The sequence below is a fragment of the Vidua macroura genome, chromosome 23 (genome assembly GCF_024509145.1).
Source record: "Vidua macroura isolate BioBank_ID:100142 chromosome 23, ASM2450914v1, whole genome shotgun sequence".
NCBI classification, from domain to species: Eukaryota; Metazoa; Chordata; class Aves; order Passeriformes; family Viduidae; genus Vidua; species Vidua macroura.
Window position 1 is genome coordinate 2,884,907 of NC_071593.1, and position 15,497 is coordinate 2,900,403.

Sequence of the window (15,497 nt, forward strand, 5' to 3'; positions counted from 1 at the left end):
TGGCGGTGAGGGGACCCGAGGGTCTCACCTGGCACGAGGCCCCGCGGTACCCAGGGGGGCAGGCACAATCCTCCACCTCCAGCGCGGGCGGGCGGCCGGTGGCGTGTGGCACTGCCACGTCCAGGGTGACATCAGCCAGTCTGTGGGGCCGGAGGGGAAGTCAGCACTGCCCTGCCACCCTGCCACCCTGCTGTGTCCCCTCCTGACTCCACCAGGACCTCACCTGCTCTCCTCTGGCTGCTCTGAGTAGGACGCCCGGATCATGAACAGGTCCACGTCGGCCAGGGCCATTAGGAGGTGCTCGCGGGTGGCATCGTGCCCATCTGCGCGGCGCCAGGCACCCTGTGCCACACCAGGGTGACATGGGGGCTGCCATCCCCCACTGCACCCAGCCCAGCCCCTGGGGCATCCAGGGTGACCTCCCCATGGCAGCCAGTCTGACCCCTGGCACCTCCAGACCAAGCCCTCCGCAGCACCCAGTCTGACCCCCCACCATGGCCCCTCTCGCTGGGTGTCACACAGGGACCCCTCTCACCTCACGGATGGGCACAGTGACAGTGGTGGGGACACCAGCAGGGGGGGTGGCACTGGAGAAGTGCTCCAGGAGGATCCCATTGCCCTGGAGCAGGACGTCAGGGTGCCGGGGGGGCAGGGGAGTGCCAGCCGGGGCCTGGTGTGTCACCGTGTACCGCAGCTCCCCGCCATACGCTGTCACCTGTGGGGACACTCAGCATGGCTCGGGGTCACCTGTGCCCCGAACTGGGCAGCGGGGACACGGAGAGGCGCAGAGGGGTCCCCTGGAGCGGCTGTGTCACCTTGTCCCCGGTGAAGGGTGCAGGCAGCACCCAGTAGTGAACGCCTCGTGGCAGCTCTCGGAAGGTGTCGAAGCGCAGCTCCCGCGGGGACACGAAGTGTGGCACGGCCCCCACCAACCGTGTGCCCGACAGGTTGGCCAGGGGCAGTGGCGCCGAGTCCTCAGAGCTGAGCAGCACCTGGCAGAGGGATTGTGGTGGGCATGGCCTGGCATGGCATGGCACTACATGGCACGGCAGGACACTACATGACATTAGGTAGCACTACATGGCATCACTTGGCACAGCATGGCACTGTATGACATGACATGGCACAACATGTGTGTTGTACGGCATGGCACTGCATGGCACATCATGGCACGTGAGACGTGACATTACTGCATGGCACAACATGGTGCTACACGGCACTACAAGGCATGGCACGGTGTGACACCACAGACCATGCCATGGCATGGTGACGTGTGTCGTGACAGTACCTGGCACAGCATGGCACCATATGGCATGACACGACGTATAACGGCACGTCACGGCACGACACGGCAAGACACGGCACAACATGGCATAGCATGGCACAGCATGGCACTACTGTGGCATGGCATGGAATGACACATCGAGACAATGACAAGACATGGCATGCCACGGCCCAGGATGGCACAGCCTGTCCCGTGGGTACCTGGTGGCGGTGCCAGGCGGAGCTGGCACAGGAGCGGGACAGCCCCATGCAGAAGCAGGGCAGGCAGCCCGCGGGGTTGGCAGCGCTCAGGTGGAAGGTGCCAGCGGCACAGGAGTCACAGAGCCGGCCACGGACGTTGGGCTGTGGACACAGGGTGGGCAGGGGTGAGCAGGGAAATGGGTGGGACTGGCTGCAGAGGGTGGGAGGGATGCTGGGGGGGCTGGTGGGACTGGGTACCCCAGGGACCAGACTGGGTGCCACGGGGAGGTCAGACTGAGCGTTATGGGGGATTGGAGTGGGTGCCATGGGGGGTTGTCACTGGTGCTGGGGGGATCGGACTGGGTGCCCCCAGGGGTCAGAGTGGGTGTTATGGGGGGTTGGAGAGGGTCCTACTGGGAGGTTGGGCTGGGTGCCATGGGGCAGGGGGTGGGATTGGTGCTGGGTGGATTGGACTGGGCACCCCAGGGATTGGACTGGGTGCTATGGGGGTGGGACTCGGTACTATGGGGGGGTGGGACTGGTTGCCTCAGGGGATCTGGACTGGGTGCTATGGGACAGAGCTAGGATGGGTGCTAGGGCAGGGACTGGGTACCTGGGACCAGGCTGGTGCAACACCCAGTCCCCCATTGCCCCCCCCACTGTCCCCACCAACATTGCCCCACTGTCCCCCCAGCCCCCTGCCCTCACCTTGCAGCGACAAGTGCCACCCGCCTCATCTTGGCCCCCGCGGGCATCACACTTGACGAGCTCCTGGCCTGCAAGCAGCGAGGGTGAGGGTGGGGGCACCCAAGGGTGCAGGGACCCCCCCAAGCAGCACCCTCCACTCACCAATTGGGGTGCACTTGCCACCCGGCTGGATGGGGTCTCCCTCGTAGCCTGGGGCGCACCTGTGGATGGGTGGGTGATAGGTGGGTGATGGGTGGGGGATGCCAGGTGGGGGGGTTATGGGGAGGGACCTCCCACCCACCTCTCACAGCGGCGGCCAGCATATCCAGGGGCACAGGCATCGCAGGTGGCCTGGCCATCTGTGTCCAAAAAGCAGGACTCCGAGAACCTGTGGGTGACAATGACGGTGATGCCAGGGCGGTGACATCAGGGGCTGGTCCCTGGGGTCGGCACCCACCTGCGAGATGGCTCCGTGTAGGGACAGGGACAAGGGTGACAAGCAGTGGCTGTGCCTTTGGTGGCATCGCCGAAGAAGCCAGGCTTGCACTTCTCACACTGGGGACCCTCCGTGTTGTGCTGGCAGTTCTGGGAGGGGGACACATGTCACAGGGGAGTGGTGATCCTGTGCTGTGTCCCTGTCCCCTCATCACCTCGTCAACTCCTTACCAAGCAGTGGCCAAAAACAGGGTCACAGGTGCTGGAGTGGCCGTGGCAGCCACAGCCAGAGCAGGTCCCCAGGTAGGGTCCCCTCGTCACCCGCTCAAAACGGGGGGCACAGCGCTGGCACGACAGCCCCGTGTAGCCCACAGGGCACCTGGGGACAGAGCAGTGTGACAGTGGCATCACAGCAGCAGTGGCACTGAGCCCGTGACCTTGCTGCCAGTGCTCACCTGCACTCCTCGATGTCGCCAGCCGGCCCCAGGCCGGTGTCCGCAGTGCTGGTGATGTCCATGGCCACGTCGCTGAGCCCCACACTGGCCATGCGCCCGTCATACACCGCCCGGATGAAGATGCCCTCCAGCCCCTGCAGCACCAGCAGCAGCAGCTCCCGGCTCACCGGGGCACCCTGCTCGTCCTCCCAGTGGTCCTGCCAGGACGGTGACAGCAGTGTCACAGCAGGATGATGGTAATGATGGCATCACCCACCTGCCACCACTGGCATCAGTGACCATCATCAGCATCACTGCTATCAGCATCACCCACCCACCACCGGTATCACCCACCCTTCATCAGTATCTCCATCCCATCCCTGGAGTCACCCACCTGCCACTACACACTGCACCCATCTCCACTGGCATCACCCACCCACCAGTATAACCAGTGCCACCCACCCCCTACCTGCATCACCCACCACCACCACCATCATCACCCACCATCACCACCATCACTCATCCATCACCACCGGCATCACCTCCCTGCCACCACCATCACCATCCCTTCTCACACCCACCTCGGTGAGGGGCACGTGCCGCTGGTTGAGAATGTCTGGCTGGGTGTCACCGGCACGCGCCCGCAGCTGCCGCCCGTGGCCCCGCAGCAGCAGGTCGGGGTGGGCGGTGGGCTCAGGGGGCCCCCGGCCCAGCCGGTACCGCACCCCGTAACTCAGCGCTCCCCCGTAGGCGTCCACCTGGAACACAGCGGGCTGTCAGCGGCCATGCCACTGCTGTGCCCAGCCCTGACCCCACCCCGGCATCACCTTGTCCCCAAGGAAGGGCTCTGGCAGTGCCCAGAAGGCGTCTAGCGCCAGGAAGCGGCGGGACAGGTCCAGGAGCTGGAATTCCTCAGTGCCCACATCCACGTGGAGTTGGGTGGCCGAGAGCACCGGTGCGGATGGCGCTGCTGGCACCGTCACATTGACACCTGCAAGGAAAGCGCTCAGCCCCTGCTGTGTCCCCTGCCCCGTCCCCTGTCCCCACAACTCACCCTTGAAGTCGTCGGGGCGGTTGAAGCGCAGGTGGAGGCGGTGGCGGTGCCGGGTGGTGGCACGGCAGGAGGTGGTGACGCCAAAGCAGAAGCAGGGCAAGCAGCGGGATGTCCCTGTCACCTGGAAGTGGCCCTCGGGACATGGCCCTGTGGGAGATGAGACAGCGGGTGAAGGTGACAGTGCCACAGTGGCACTGGTGGCACGGAGGGGGGAGAGGGCGCTCACCGGGGCGGGTGACAGTGAGGATGCTGTCAGGGATGCCGAACACCATGCCCAGGGTGTTGATGGCCTCGCAGGTGTAGGCGCCTTGATCAGCTTCCTTCACGTCCCGGATAGTCAGGGTGCCCTGCCCAGCCTCGCTCACGATCGACACCCTGTGGGGCACGTTTGCTACCCAGAGCCTGGCACAAGTGGAGCCCGGCACACCCAGGAGCCACACACACCCCGTGCAGAGCACACGCAGCACCTGGCACACCTGGGGCTCTGCACATCCAGTACAAACAATAGCCTGTACACCCAGTGCCCTGCACACTCACACCACCTGATACCGGCACACCCGGTGCTCTGCACACCCAGTGCACCCAGTGCCCTGCACACCCAGTGCCCCGCACACCCAGTGTCCTGTACACCCAGTGCCCTGCACATCCAGTGTCCTGTACACCCAGTGCCCCGCACACCCAGTGCCCTGCACACCCAGTGTCCTGTACACCCAGTGCCTGTACACCCAGTGTCCTGTACACCCAGTGTCCTGTACACCCAGTGTCCCCACACACCCAGTGCCCTGCACACCTATTGCCCCACACACCCAGTGCCCCGCACACCCAGTGCCCTGCACATCCAGTGTCCCCACACACCCAGTGCCCTGCACACCTATTGCCCCACACACCCAGTGTCCCCACACACCCAGTGCCCTGCACACCCAGTACACCCAGTGCCCTGCACACTTATTGCCCCACACACCCAGTGCTCTGCACACCCAGTGCCCTGCACACCCAGTGCCCCGCACACCCAGTGCCCTGCACATCCAGTGCCCTGCACACCCAGTGCCCCGCACACCCAGTGCCCCGCACATCCAGTGTCCTGTACACCCAGTGCCCCGCACACCCAGTGCCCCGCACACCCAGTGCCCGGCCCCAGCACAGGAGCCCATTCCCTCTGACCGACCGGCTTACACCCCGGCCCCGCCCCAATCTCAAGTCCCGCCCATTGCACAAGCACCGCCCACTATGGACACACACGGCTGTTAGCCACGCCCATTTACCCCAAAGTCCGCCCACATAGACCACACCCTGCACAGAAGCCCCGCCCCGAGGCTTGCCCCACCAACTCAGCCCCAACAAACCCCGCCCACATAGACCCCACCCCAAACAGAAGCTCCTCCCATCACAGACTACACCCAATCACAAGTTCGTCCCATGGCAAGCCACGCCCCTTCCTCCAATCAGCAACCAGCACCCCTTAGGCCCCGCCCTCTGCCCCGCCCACCTGTGGCTGCTGGGGGTGTGTCCCCAGTTCAGGCGCCAGGTGACGATGGGGGTGGGGACGCCGGTGGCGACACAGGTGAAGGTGACGGTCTGGCCTGGCACCGCCCTCACCGACTCCCGCGGCAGCGTCACCACCTGTGGGGGCACTGCCACCGCCACCCAGTCATTGTCACCGCCACCGGCACCACCCACACCGCACAGCACCCCCGGGGGACAGGGACACTGCCACCGCCACTCCATCATTGCACCGCCACTACCACTGACACAGTCACCACCCACCCCAGGTGTCAAGGACACTGTCACTGTCACCCCTGTCATTCTGGACCGCCACTGCCATTGGCACCACCTGCCCTGCTAGCACCCCAGGGAACTGGGACACTGCCACTGCCACCCTGTCATTGTCACTGCCACTGGTACCATCTGCTCTGTGTGGCACCACTGGAAGATGGGGACACTGTCACCACCACCCCAGACCCACCCAGGGACGGGTTCTTTGGCACTGTGTCTCCAGTCCAGCTTGGGGACAAGGTCCCCAGTGTGATACCCAACCTGGTTCTGTGACATGTCCCCAGCATGGCACCACCTGGGGCCAAGCTCCCAGCACAGGGTCCCCAGCCTGGTGCCACGACACAGGCAGTGTGGTGTGGCACTGTCCCCAGTGTGGCGGCCAGCACCGTGCCACAGCACAGGGACCGGGACACAGTGTCCCCAGTATGGTCCTGTGGCACCAGCTCGGGCACAGAGTGCCCAGCCCCGTGCCATGGCACAATGTCCCCAGGCACAGTGTCACCAGCCTGGTACCATGACACAATATCCCCAGCCCTCTGCTATGGCACAAGGCCCCTGGGCAGTGTCCCCAGCCTGGTGTCACAGCAAAGGGTCCCTGGCACAGCTCTGACACAGCCCTGTATCCCGAGGACAGCTTGGGCACAGTGTCCCTGTCCTGGCGCCACAGCATCTCTGGCACAGCACCCCCGGCACAGCATCCTCAGCCCAGCCTTGGTCCCCATGTCCCCTGCCTGCCGAGTGTCCCCTCCGGTGTCACTCACCACATCCAACCTCGTCGCTGCGGTCGGGGCAGTCGGGCTCCCTGTCGCACTGGTAGCTGGCTCGGATGCAGCTCCCGCTGGACACGCACCGGAATTCCGCTGGCCCACACACCGCGCCGGGCGCCTTGGTGGCTGCAGGAGGTCACAGCACGGTGTCAGCTGTGTCCCCGTGTCCCCACACATGTCCCCGAGCCCCCGTACTCACGGCAGTCGCTCTCGTCGGAGCCGTCGCCGCAGTCGTTCTCGCCGTCGCAGCGCCAGAGCTTGAGGGCGCAGTGCCCGTTGTCACACTTGAACTCGTTGGGCTCGCAGGGGGACGGGGTGCCTGCGGGGCACGGGGCAGGTCAGCACCCAGAATCCCAGAATCAGTTAGGTTGGAAACTCTGAGATCATTGATGACCCAACACCTCCTTGTCACCCAGACCATGGCACTGAGTGCCACTTCCAGGCTTTCCTTAAACACTTCCAGGGACGGTGACTCCACCACCTCCCTGGGCAGCCTCTTCCAGTGCCAAGTCACCCTTTCTGTGTAGAGCTTCTTCCTAATGTCCAGCCTAAACCTCTCCTGCACACCTTAGGGCTGTGTCCTCTCATCCTGCTCCTAGACCTCTGGGAGTAGAGCTCAACCCCCACTGGGCCATCCCCTCCTGTCAGGGAGTTGTAGAGCAGTAAGGGCCCCCCTGAGCTCCCCCAGTTCCCTCAGCCTCACAGGACTTGTGCTCCAGACCCCTCACCAGCCTTGTTGCCCTTCTCTGGACACGCTCCAGCCCCTCCATGTCCTTCCTAAATTGGGGGGCCCAGAACTGGACACAGCACTCGAGGTGCTGCCCAAGCAGTGCCGAGTGCAGGGGAAGAATCACTGCCCTGCTCCTGCTGGCCACGGGAGGCCATTCCTCATCCAGGCCAGGAGCCATTGGCCTTCTTGGCCACCTGGGCACACGGCTGGCTCATGTCCAGCCTGCTGTCCATCAGTCCCTGCTGGTCCCTCTCTGCCTGGCTGCTGCCCAGCCCTTCTGTCCCCAGCCTGGAGCGCTGCAGGGGTTGTTGTGGCCGAAGTGCAGGACCCGGCACTTGGACTTGTTAAACCTCACATCGATGGATTCATCACTTGGATCCAGCCTGTCCAGGTCCCTGTGCAGAGCCCTGACCCTCCAGCAGATCCACGCTCGCACCCAGCTTGGTGTGGATCTCAATGCCCTCACCCAGCTGATCAGTAAAGACATTGAAGAGCACTGGGCCCACCACTGATCCCTGGGGGACACACCTGGTGGCCAGACTCCAACTGCACCATCTCCCAGCACTTCTGGGCCCAGCCATCAGCCAGTTCCCAGCCCAGCACAGAGTGAACCTGCCCAAGCCATGGACTGCAGTTTGCCATGGGACGCCGCGCCCGAGGCTTTGCTGAAGCGCAGGTAGAGCCCCCCAAAGCCTCGCTGCCCCCCAGGACCCACCGCAGGCGTCCTCGTCGGAGCCGTCGGCGCAGTCGCGCTCTCCGTCACACAGGTAGTCCCGGGGCACGCAGCGCCCGTCCCTGCAGGCGGCCTCGCCCCCCTGGCACCCCCCGGCCGCCGGTTTTGGGGGACGTGGGGTGAAGGGGCGCAGGGGGGACGCTGGGGTGGTGCCCGCGGGGACGGTGCTCAGCGGGCGCGTGGTGGCCGGGCGGGCGGTGCTGGGGGGTGGCCGTGGGGAGGGCTCTGGGGGCAGATAAAAGGGGGGTTATGGGGGGGACTTAGGGGGGAGTGGGGGTGAAGAGGGTGGGTCTGGGTGGGTCTGGAGGAGAGTGGTGCAAGGGGGTCTTATGGGGGGCTGTAGGGGCAAAATGGGGTGCAGAGGCATTATATGGGGGGAAAAAAGGGGGTGTGAGGAGTGTTTATGGGGGCATAGGGATAAAACTGGGGTGCAGGGGGATTAAAGTGAGAAATGGGGATGCAGAGTGGTATAGAGGGGTATACTGGGCAAAAGGGGTGTGGGAAGTATAGTATAAGGGGGTATATGGGAAAAAGGGGTTGCAGGGAATGTTCATGGGGGTGTAGGGGTAAAATAGGGGGCAGGGGGTTAAAGGGGGAAGTGGGGGTGCAGAAGGAGAGTATAAGAGGGTTATAGGCAAGAGAGGGGGTGCAGAGAGGGAGTGTCAGGGCCATGGGGTGGGGAATGTGGGCAGGGGGCGTTGGTGGGGACAGAGGAGGTTCTGGGGGTGCAGAGCTGCCTCACCACATCCCTCCTCATCGGAGGCGTCGTGGCAGTCGGGCCGGCGGTCACAGCGATATTCCAAGGCCACGCACTCCCCACTCCCACAGGAGAACTCCTCCACGGTGCAGGCGCGTGGCTGGGGGGTCACTGCAGCCGGGGAGGGGGCACACGATCAGGGGGTCACCCCGAAATATATACCCCCCCCCCGAATTTGGTCAGACATGAGAGCCAGCAGAGTAACATGAGTTGGGATGTGGTGCTCTGAGCCCCCCGGCCCCAAGCTGCTCCAGAGCACCCCAAAAGCCCCTCAGACTCCCCCCAGAGCCCCTCCCAGGCTCACCAGCTCCCAGGCGACGGAACTGGAAGCCCTGGGGGGAGGTGAGGTAGGAGGCGATGGAGCCGCCGGCCAGCAGGTCCCGCAGGACCCCCTCGAGCTGCGCCTCGTCCCCGTTCCCCTCTGAGCCCACATCCAGCTCCACGAACACGTCCCCGTCCAGCTGCCTGGGGGACAAGGGGTCAGCATCCCAAAACTGCCACACTGCACCCCCAAATCAGCCCTGAGCCTCCAAACCGTCCACACTGCACCCCAAGAAATCCTCATCACGTCCAATCCACCCCATCACCTCCAAATGACTCCGTCACCCCAAAAACTTCCTGCGCTCCCAAAAGCTCTTCACTGCACCCTGAAACATCCTCACTGCAACCCAAAAACCCCTCTTTGCACCCCAAAACATTTCCATCACCTCCAATCCACCCCAACACCCACAAAACCTCTCTGTCCTCCCAAAAGCCCCTCATTGCACCCCAAAACTTCCTCATTGCACCCCAAAATCTCGTCATTGCACCCCAAAAGCCTCTTCACCTCCAATCTGCCCCATCACCTCCAAACATCTCCATCATCCCCAAAACTTCCCTGCACTCCTAAAAGCTCTTTGCTGCATCCCAAAACTTCCTCATTGCACCCCAAAATCTCCCCAGATGATGCTTTGCTCCCCCAGGCCCCTCTGCCCCACCTGTTTTCCTGACCTTCCAAAACCCTCTTGGCCCTCCCAAACTCTATAAGCCCCTCTAGACCCCCCCAAGCCCCCCCAAAGCTCCCCAGGCCCCCCCACTCACTTGATGAAGACCACGCTGACCACCTGCTCCCCAGGCACTTTGTAATACTCTGACTCCAGCTGTTGGGGGGCAGAAAATGGGGGGTCAGAATGGTCCCATGGGTGCCCCCCACCCCAGCACCCCCTGAATCCCCACAGTCCTCACCGTATCCACCACGGCCTCAGAAATCTCCCGAAATTCCTCGGAGTCAGGGTCCTCCAGCCGTGAGCTGTAGTCGATGCTGCGGGTGAAGTTCACCAGCGCCCGGAAATAAACTGGGGGTGGGGGGTGCCAAAGTTGGGGGGTGGGGTGCCAAAACTGGGGGGGGGGGTGGGGGGGGCGGCACCTGCACACCCAAAAAATCCCCCCCTGTGACCCTCACCCAGCTGTGACCCTCCCATCCAGATGTTCCTCTTGCTCCCCAGCTGTGTGCCCCCCCAGTGATTGGGATCCCACCCAATAAAGCACAGGAGGAAGAAAAGTGGGGGTGCAGCAAAAGGGGGGTCCCCAAAAAGTGTCACTTACTGATCGGGGGGTTGTCCTCGGGCTCAGCCACCACCATGCCCGCGGGCGCGGGGCGGGGCCCGGGCGCTGCCCCCGAGGAGGAGGAGGAGGAAGAGGAAGGAGGAGGATGAAGAGGAGACAGAGGTTGAGAGCGGTGCCAGCGGGGACCAGCCCAGGGCCAGGTGCCATCCACAGTGTCCCCTTACCGGTGGGTGCCAGCCCGCTGCTGGGAGTCATGGCTGTGACTGCCGGTGGCCAGGGAACACCACTGCCATCCTCCCCGCTGCCATCTGCCGTGGGCACAGTGTGAGGGTGGCACCCGCCCGCGGGGACCCCCACATGTGTGGACACCCACCCACGGTGACACCCACCCAATCATGGTGGCACCCAGTGCCACATTTGCCACCAAATGCCACCAGATCCCAGTGCCATCCATGATGGGGATCATGTGTTGGCACCAGAGGGGCATCTACATGTGCCACACACACCCATGGTAGCCACCACTGGTGACATTTTACTGCCAGATGACACCAGGTCCTAGTGCCATCTGCCCTGGGGACGACATGGGAGCACCCAGGGTGGTATCTACCCACGGTGGCACCCACTCATGGTGACATTCACCCACGGTGATGCTCACCCACGTGCTGCCACCTTCCACTGGCTGCCACCAAATCCTGGTGGCATCTGTGATGGGAGCAGCACGAGTGGCACTCGATCACAGTGACATCCACCCACCCAGTGCCACCTTACCGCCAGATGCCACCAGGTCCAAGGACATGGTGCCTTGGACAGTGCAGGCAGCATCCAAGGTGGCACCCACATCTCCAGTGCCACCTTAGTGCTGGATGCCATCAGGTCCAATTCCTATCTGCAGCGGGGACAGTGGTGGCACCCACGGTGGCACCAACTGATGGTAACACCTCCCACCTGGTGACACCATTCATGTCAAACCACAGTGACATTCAGCCAAAGTGACTCCCACTCCTGGTGGCACCGACCCACCCAATGCCACTTTACCACCAGGTCCCAGTGCCATCCGCAGTGGGGACTGTGCAAGTGGCACCCAGGGTGGCATCAGGACCTACCCTCCCACCCACCCTGGTGCCCCCTGGGGTCCCCTCACCTCCAGAGGCCACCAGGTCCTCGTCATCTGACAGGTGCCGGTAGTAGCGCCGTCCCTGCGTGTCCCCGACGTGATCGGCCACTGTGTCCTCGGGGAAGGCGTCGGCCCAGCCGCGGGCACCGCCGGTGACCTGGGGGATGGGGCCACCATGGGATGGGGCCACCCGCGGGACACGTCACCCCGGGGGGGGACGGGGGTGGGGGTGCGTGGCTGTGCGGTGGCGTCACCGGGAAAAGGGAGGGGGATGAGCTCATCACACACCCTCAGCATTCCTGCCCCGACCGGCACCGGGACCGCCGGCACCGGGACCGCCTGCACCGGGATCGCCGGCACCGAGACGCGCGTGTGCAGGCACTGGGGCGTGTGCCAGGGAGCCCGGTGTGCACACGCGTGTGCAGCGGCACGGGAAGCGCGTGCACGCGCGTTTACACTGCTCCACGCGTGCAGTGACACGGGGACGGGCGTGTTCAGTGACACGGGGACACGCCTGCACTGCCACACGCAGGAGCCGACGCGGGGACGCGTGTGAGCGCGCACAGCGCGGCAGCCACCGACAGGTGACTGTGCGCGGACACCGGCACCGCCACACCCGCGCGTGTGCCCCAGCCGGGTGTGCCCCGGTGCCCGCGGGTCCGGGCACACGCGTGTGCGGCGCCGCGGGTGCCCCCGCCCCGGCCCCGGCAGGAATCCGTCGCAGCAGCACTTTGCTGTGCAAACAAGCGCCGGGGGATTAGGCGGGCGCTGGGGGGGACGGGACACGGGGGGACAAGGGGGGGACACCGGGCACGCGGCCACACGGGTGGGAGGACCCAACACCCCAAGGCTTCTGGCTGGGGAGGCCCCTCGTGGGTGTCAGGCTCCCCATGCACGGGGAAACTGAGGCACGAGGCCGTGTGTGCTTGGGGTGGCTCTGCAGCTCCCCAGATGTGCACTGAGCGTGTGGGTTCTCGGCCCCACATCCCCACACGTGTACCCCGCCGCGTGTGGGTGCTCTGCCATTGTCCCCACACGTGGGGCTGCTCAGCCCCCGCAGCCGCGCACACGCGCCGAGTGTGCGGGGGCTCTGCCACCGCGCCCCCCACTCGCGCACCGAGCCCGTGGGTGCCAGCCCCTGGGTGCCCTGGAATCGCCCCCTACTCGCGCACCGAGCCCGTGGGTGCTCGGCCCCAGCCGCAGCCCCAGCCCGGCCGGAGGAAGGGCAGCTGCGTGTCGGGTGTCCGGCGGTGTCCGCGCAGGGTCGGGGACAATCCCCCTCTCCGGTTACCGGAAGCCTCTCCGCGCCGCGGCCCCGCACCCCCGGACGCCTGGGCCCCCCCGGACACCCGGGTCCCCCCCGCTGCCGCCGGGGCACCGCGCCCGGCCGGACGCCACGGCCCCGCCGCCGCTCACATTTTCCACTCTCCGGCCCAAATCCTGCCCCGCACCCTGGGGAAAAGCTGGGGGAAGGGGGGCGAGGAAGAGGAGGTTGAGGAAGCACCACCCTGCCCACCTCCCGCTTCCAAACTGCACCCCAAATTCGGGGAACACCTCAAACCCCCTTTATTCGGGTGTGCCCCGCCAATCTGAATGTCTGCTCCCGCCAGTTTGGATGTTCCCTCACGAAAATCTGGATGTGGCTCCTCAAATCTTGAAGTGGCCCCCAAATCTGGATGTGCCCCCCCCGTTAATTCATCCGGGTGAGGAAGAGGAGGTGACGCAGCACAAGAATAATAACCGGGGGGGGATATTAATAGCAGTCCCCCCCGGCTTATTGTTCCCCCAAGGTCATGCTAAAAGGTATTTCCCCCATGAAAAAACCTTCCTCCCCCCTCCCGGGGGTCCCCAAGGACCGAGCCACCTCCAGTTTGGGAGGATGGGGTCACCCCGGGATTTGGGGGGGCTGCCAGCACAGCTGGTGGGATGTTGGTCCCGGGGGGGGGCAGAGGCAGCTGCTCTCCCCCTCCCCCCCCCCCCGCCAGCCGCCCCCGGGATTTGGGGGTGAAACAGCTGCAGGGTCAAAGCCACAGCCGGGCAGGCAGGGGGGCCCCAAATATGTGTCTGCCCTGCCCCCCTGCATTCCTCCCTGCTGGCATTGCCTAATTTATCCCGAAAGGACTCGGACTGGGGGGGCCGATCCCGGCGGTTTTGGAGGGGAGGCTTTGTTTTTGGGGGGGGTGATTTTCTGGGGGGATACTGATGGGGGGGTGATGGGTTTTTTGGGGAGGGAGATGGGTTTCGGAGAGTGGAGATGAGTTGTGGGTGGTTGATGGGTTTTGGGGGGGAAAATGGATTTTTGGGGGAAGGGTTACGGGGTTTTTTTAGGGGCAGAAAAGGGTTGGGGGGGACATGGATATGGGGGTGGAGGTGGGTTTTTTTGGGGGGCATAGACAGATTTTTTCGGGGAAATTTTTGGGGAAGTAGGTTTTTTGGTGGGATAACAAGGCTTTTTGGGGGAGTGTCGGGTTTTCATGGCGAGGGGGAAACCCAGAAGTCCTGGCAAAGGACCCAGCTGAGCTGACCTTCCTCCCCGCCTTCCTCCTCCTCCCCCTCATCCCAGCCGGGCCATCTTTGGCGATGGGAAAGAGCCGAAGGCAAGAGGCCATGTGCGCTGAGGGCCCGGAGGGTGCCCGAGTGCCCTGAGTACTCCCAGGCGGCCCCAAATGCCCCCAGGTAGCCCCAAATGCCCCTAGGTGTCCCCAAATGCCCCCACGTGCCCCCAGGTGTGACAGGAGCCTCCCCAGCAGCGCGGGGCCCCCCAAAGCTGCCGTGGCCGTGCCCCCCCCCATGCGTGCCCCGGGCACACGAGTGTGCAGGAGCGCGGGAGGTGTGCGTGGGGTGTCCCCCCCTTCCCCAGCCCTTCCCCCCGGGCAGGGTGATCTTATCGCACATTCCTGCTTCGCCCTCCCCTTCCCCCCCACCAAATTAACTCTTCGCAGCCCTCGGGGGTGGCGCCCCCATGCCCCACCCTACGCCAAACCCCTCCGTGGGCCGCGTGGGAACCCCCCCCCACACCCTGTTTGTAGGGGGATGTACGGCCCGGCATCCCGGCCAGGGGGGTTATTGGGGTGCTCGGTCCCCAGATCCCCCCATGTGCCTCAGTAGAATGGGGGATGGGGGATTGTAAAGCGGGGATCCCCCCCTTTGTCCCCGCCGGCCCCCCCGGACGTGGGTGGGAGCCCCACGGACAGCGGGGGGGCCGCGCTGCCAGCACGGCCCCGAGCACAAGGCCCCCTCTGTTCTCCACCCCGGGCACCCGCCCAACCCCAAACCACCCCCTGCCCCTCCACCTCGCCGTCCCCCCCGCACCCCACTGAGGGACCCCCCCCCGTAAATCGGGAGTGCGCAGCCCCACGGCGCAAACCCCCCTGCACCTCCCCGGGGGGTACCCAGAGGTGTCACCCCCTGCCCCACTGCCCCCAGCAGGGTGGGGACCCCCCCAGGGGCACCCCCAGACGCAGCGCCCCCCCCCGGGGGGGTATTTTGGGACGGTTATTTTTAGGGTGACCGGCGCCACCATCACCCTTTAAATTTAGCTGGGGCGGGGGATGGGGTGAGGGCGCGGACGGGGGGGGGGGGGCACCCCAAAAGCAGGATATAAGTGCCCCTATAAGTGACCCCCACCCATGGCAGGGTGTGGGGGCGAGGCGGGGGGGCTGGACCACCATGAGTGGCTTTATGGGGTGATGGGAACCATCCCCTCTCTGGGGTCACGGGGGACCCCAATTCCCTGAAGGAACAGGGTGGGGTGATGGAAACCCCCCCCCAACTGGGGCCCTGACATGGGGGTCATGGGGACCCCAGGGGAATAGGGATGGGCGCCCCCATGTACCCCCAGTCCCTGGGGGACCTCAAGCCCCATAGAGGACAGGCAGGGAGTCCCCATGCACCCCATTCCCAGATGGGACAGGGCATGGGGAGAGGGACCCCACCTCTCCTTTGGGGGGACACTGCAATTCCCAGATGGGACAGGGTGGGCTCTGGGGTCTCCACGTGGCTCT

General features: G+C 64.9%; 1 protein-coding gene across 1 annotated transcript in view; it reads right to left on the reverse strand.

Moving 5' to 3' along the window:
• Positions 1–15,497, reverse strand: part of HSPG2 (heparan sulfate proteoglycan 2) — a 41,561-nt gene that overhangs the window by 25,297 nt on the left and 767 nt on the right. The window contains exons 2-26 of the mRNA XM_053997518.1: positions 11,521–11,650; positions 10,604–10,687; positions 10,059–10,168; positions 9,915–9,973; positions 9,139–9,299; positions 8,820–8,945; positions 8,060–8,302; positions 6,814–6,933; positions 6,609–6,740; positions 5,561–5,705; positions 4,301–4,449; positions 4,075–4,221; positions 3,848–4,011; positions 3,602–3,778; positions 3,042–3,238; positions 2,818–2,965; positions 2,609–2,736; positions 2,453–2,539; positions 2,314–2,372; positions 2,173–2,240; positions 1,486–1,626; positions 816–992; positions 536–715; positions 224–342; positions 29–140 (exon numbers count right to left, since the gene is read on the reverse strand). Coding sequence (XP_053853493.1) covers positions 29–140; positions 224–342; positions 536–715; positions 816–992; positions 1,486–1,626; positions 2,173–2,240; positions 2,314–2,372; positions 2,453–2,539; positions 2,609–2,736; positions 2,818–2,965; positions 3,042–3,238; positions 3,602–3,778; positions 3,848–4,011; positions 4,075–4,221; positions 4,301–4,449; positions 5,561–5,705; positions 6,609–6,740; positions 6,814–6,933; positions 8,060–8,302; positions 8,820–8,945; positions 9,139–9,299; positions 9,915–9,973; positions 10,059–10,168; positions 10,604–10,687; positions 11,521–11,650 — 3,363 coding nt within the window. The remainder of the gene's footprint in view (positions 1–28; positions 141–223; positions 343–535; positions 716–815; positions 993–1,485; positions 1,627–2,172; positions 2,241–2,313; positions 2,373–2,452; positions 2,540–2,608; positions 2,737–2,817; positions 2,966–3,041; positions 3,239–3,601; positions 3,779–3,847; positions 4,012–4,074; positions 4,222–4,300; positions 4,450–5,560; positions 5,706–6,608; positions 6,741–6,813; positions 6,934–8,059; positions 8,303–8,819; positions 8,946–9,138; positions 9,300–9,914; positions 9,974–10,058; positions 10,169–10,603; positions 10,688–11,520; positions 11,651–15,497) is intronic.